Source organism: Bison bison, unplaced genomic scaffold, assembly GCF_000754665.1.
Source record: "Bison bison bison isolate TAMUID 2011002044 unplaced genomic scaffold, Bison_UMD1.0 scf7180017864260, whole genome shotgun sequence".
Taxonomy (NCBI): Eukaryota; Metazoa; Chordata; class Mammalia; order Artiodactyla; family Bovidae; genus Bison; species Bison bison.
The window spans coordinates 9,138,779-9,141,880 of NW_011494832.1; the positions used below are offsets into that span (position 1 = coordinate 9,138,779).

The following is a 3,102-nucleotide window of genomic DNA, read 5'->3' on the forward strand; positions in this document are numbered from 1 at the left end:
ATATCAGTTGAAACATTACAGCTAAAATATTTTAAGTATAATTCAATAAATACACTATTTCTGCTCCACTGAAATTTATGGAGCTTGGTACCACCATGACTGTATGATACACTGTTAAAATGTACATTAAAGTAATGCATAGCTTTTTCTGGAAACAAAATATATGAATGCAAACATGCATAGGCAAATGTATGTATCTAAACCTGGCAGGGCACCCCAAGCAGAGTTCAACATTTTTTTAAAGTTAGATTAAATTTGTCATGGAGGAAGAAAATCGTTATTAAAAAACTATATTTAACTGAAAAGAAATCATCAAACTTTATTGACTAAAATTAAAAATAGTCATTTGAGATATTCAAAAATAAAATACTGTAATGTAACTAAAAGAAAACCTGAATGTTAAAAAATTCAGATTAATGTCCTTCCAATATTTCATGGATAAACAATAAATGCTTTATATCTTGAATTTAAATCATTTTTACATCAGATAAAACTTTATATTGGTAAACAATGAGACTCTTAAACACTTAGTATAAATATGGATATGCCATATTCTTAAAACTTCTGGATGTAACAACAAGAATCAAGTTTTATTAGAGAATTTGACATAAGGACAATTTTCGTATTTGACACAAGGACAATTATGACATAAGGACATGAGACAACTATTCCCTTAGTATTAAATATGTGAAGGGTCAATACTTTGATAGAGAAATTATTCTTAGATGAAGAGAATAACAGCTTCTTAGTTTAACAGTGGACCATACCATAAAAGTTGGCTCTTTGATTCCAAGGTTTCCCAGCCTCAGCACTGCTGATATTTGGGTGGGGCTGGATAGTTATTTATTGTGAGGGACTGAGCATTGCACCATGATTAGCATCATCCTTAATCTCTATGTACTAGACGCCAGTAGCATCCTCCCCTCATGCAGTGACAACAACCAAAAATATGAATACTTTGGGAGCAAAACTGCCTGAAGTTGAGAACCATAATTCCACAGTAATGTTTGACTGATTACATATCCTATTTAAATGTTTATAGAGTTAACAAGAAGGCTGATATTTTAGAGGCCATCTGGTCCTCCTACTTATATGGCAGAGAAACCGAGTGCTAAAGAAGTTGCCACCTGCTCAGAAACCCTCAGCAGTCAGGGTGAACACATCATTAGTGCTACTTCCTATTTTACACATCCTCCCAGACAGAAAGTGTCTGCGATGTTATATGAATTATTTTACACTTGTGAGTAATCCTCTGCTTTGAAATTCACATTCTCATATGTGGTTTTTTTTTTTCATTTTATTTTGACAGGAACTTTTGCATTTATTTTATTTACCTTAGAAAATTTTGGCCCATGGGACTTCAGTAATATTACCAAAGAGTCATTACTCAACTCATCTAATTCTGACCCTGTGTTCATTCCATTACAATTACATTATCCTTAATTTAATACTGGGACTTTTAGAATTCTAGATTATCACTGGTTTCTCATATTCTGTCACTTAACCTGTTTCATGATGTTCAAATAATATTAATATACAATTTCTCAGACTACCCAAACTCATCTCATTAAATTCGGTAACATATATAACTTACCTATCTCACAAAATCTTTGTAATATGTTTTAAACACATATATGTGTTAGAAAAACTGAAATAGGGAAAAGTCAAAAGTAGAGCATCCATATTACTTTTCCCTCTCTGTTGATTTAACTTTAATATACTAGAGTGAAAAGGTAGATACTTGTACAACTTATTCATATGACGATATGATATATATTTCCAGTTTTGTACAAATTTGACATGTTTCATTTTATAGTCTAAACTGAATACAACGTGAGTTAGAATTTAGTCATTGTGCTACTGTTAGGGAAAGTCTCATTCTTGATCAAGAATTGTTCTAAAATATAAAGAATCTATGAAAAACAAGAAGTTGAGGAAGAATCATGTACATTTGTTTATTTGTCTGCTTCTAAATGTATTTCATTAACACATTTGCATTAAATTGGGCTATTTGTCTCTCAAAGGCATTGTTACCTTGGATACCAGAGTATAAAATTTTACTTTCCTTTTTATCAAGTAGTGATAAGAACTGCATTTGGCACTAAAAGTTGAACATCTTCTCGCACAACCTAAATTTGATGTAAGTTTTACACTCTTTCCCTCAAGGTGATCTTTCTTTGATGACTATAACTTACCTCCTCTCGATGTTCATCTCCTGACCGCTGGATATACCACTTAACAGATGCTTGCTGGGATTTAGGTATACATTCCAGAAAGGTTGAATTAAATTCAATGCCAAAAATCACCTTTTCATCAGCAGGTTCACTAATGCCTGGAAAGCAAACATAGAATAGGAGATTAACCTAGACCTGATTTTAAAAGCAATGGGAAAACAGACTGATTTAGAACAGATGCCATGAGGGAAAGATTCATATACATTATTAAAGAGAAATGAAATTCATAGCATAGTATTTGTTCAGTTCAGTTCAGTTCAGTCACTCAGTCGTGTCCGACTCTTTGAGACCCCATGAATTGCAGCATGCCAGGTCACCCTGTCCATCACCAACTCCCAGAGTCCACTCAGACTCACGTCCATCGAGTCAGTGAGGCTATCTAGCCATCTCATCCTCTGTCGTCCCCTTCTCCTCCTGCCCCCAATCCCTCCCAGCATCAGAGTTTTTTCCAATGAGTCAACTCTTCGCATGAGGTGGCCAAAGTACTGGAGTTTCAGCTTTAGCATCATTCCTTCCAAAGAAATCCCAGGGCTGATCTCCTTCAGAATGGACTGGTTGGATCTCCTTGCAGTCCAAGGGATTCTCAAGAGTCTTCTCCAACACCACAGTTCAAAAGCATCAATTTTTCGGTGCTCAGCTTTCTTCACAGTCTAACTCTCAAATCCATACATGACGACTGGAAAAACCATAGCCTTGACTAGATGGACCTTTGATGGCAAAGTAATGTCTATGCTTTTCAATATGCTATCTAGGTTGGTCATAACTTTTCTTCCAAGGAGTAAGCGTCTTTTAATTTCATGGCTGCAGTCACCATCTGCAGTGATTTTGGAGCCCAAAAAAATAAAGTCTGACACTGTTTCCACTGTTT

The 3,102-nt window shown here is 34.8% G+C and overlaps 1 protein-coding gene across 1 annotated transcript in view; it reads right to left on the reverse strand.

Annotated features, from left to right (window-relative positions):
• The window catches only part of SEMA3D (sema domain, immunoglobulin domain (Ig), short basic domain, secreted, (semaphorin) 3D), a 230,218-nt gene that overhangs the window by 9,117 nt on the left and 217,999 nt on the right, over nucleotides 1-3,102 (reverse strand). Inside the window, exon 18 of the mRNA XM_010848142.1 lies at nucleotides 2,196-2,332. Within this exon, the coding sequence (XP_010846444.1) occupies nucleotides 2,196-2,332 (137 nt within the window). The remainder of the gene's footprint in view (nucleotides 1-2,195; nucleotides 2,333-3,102) is intronic.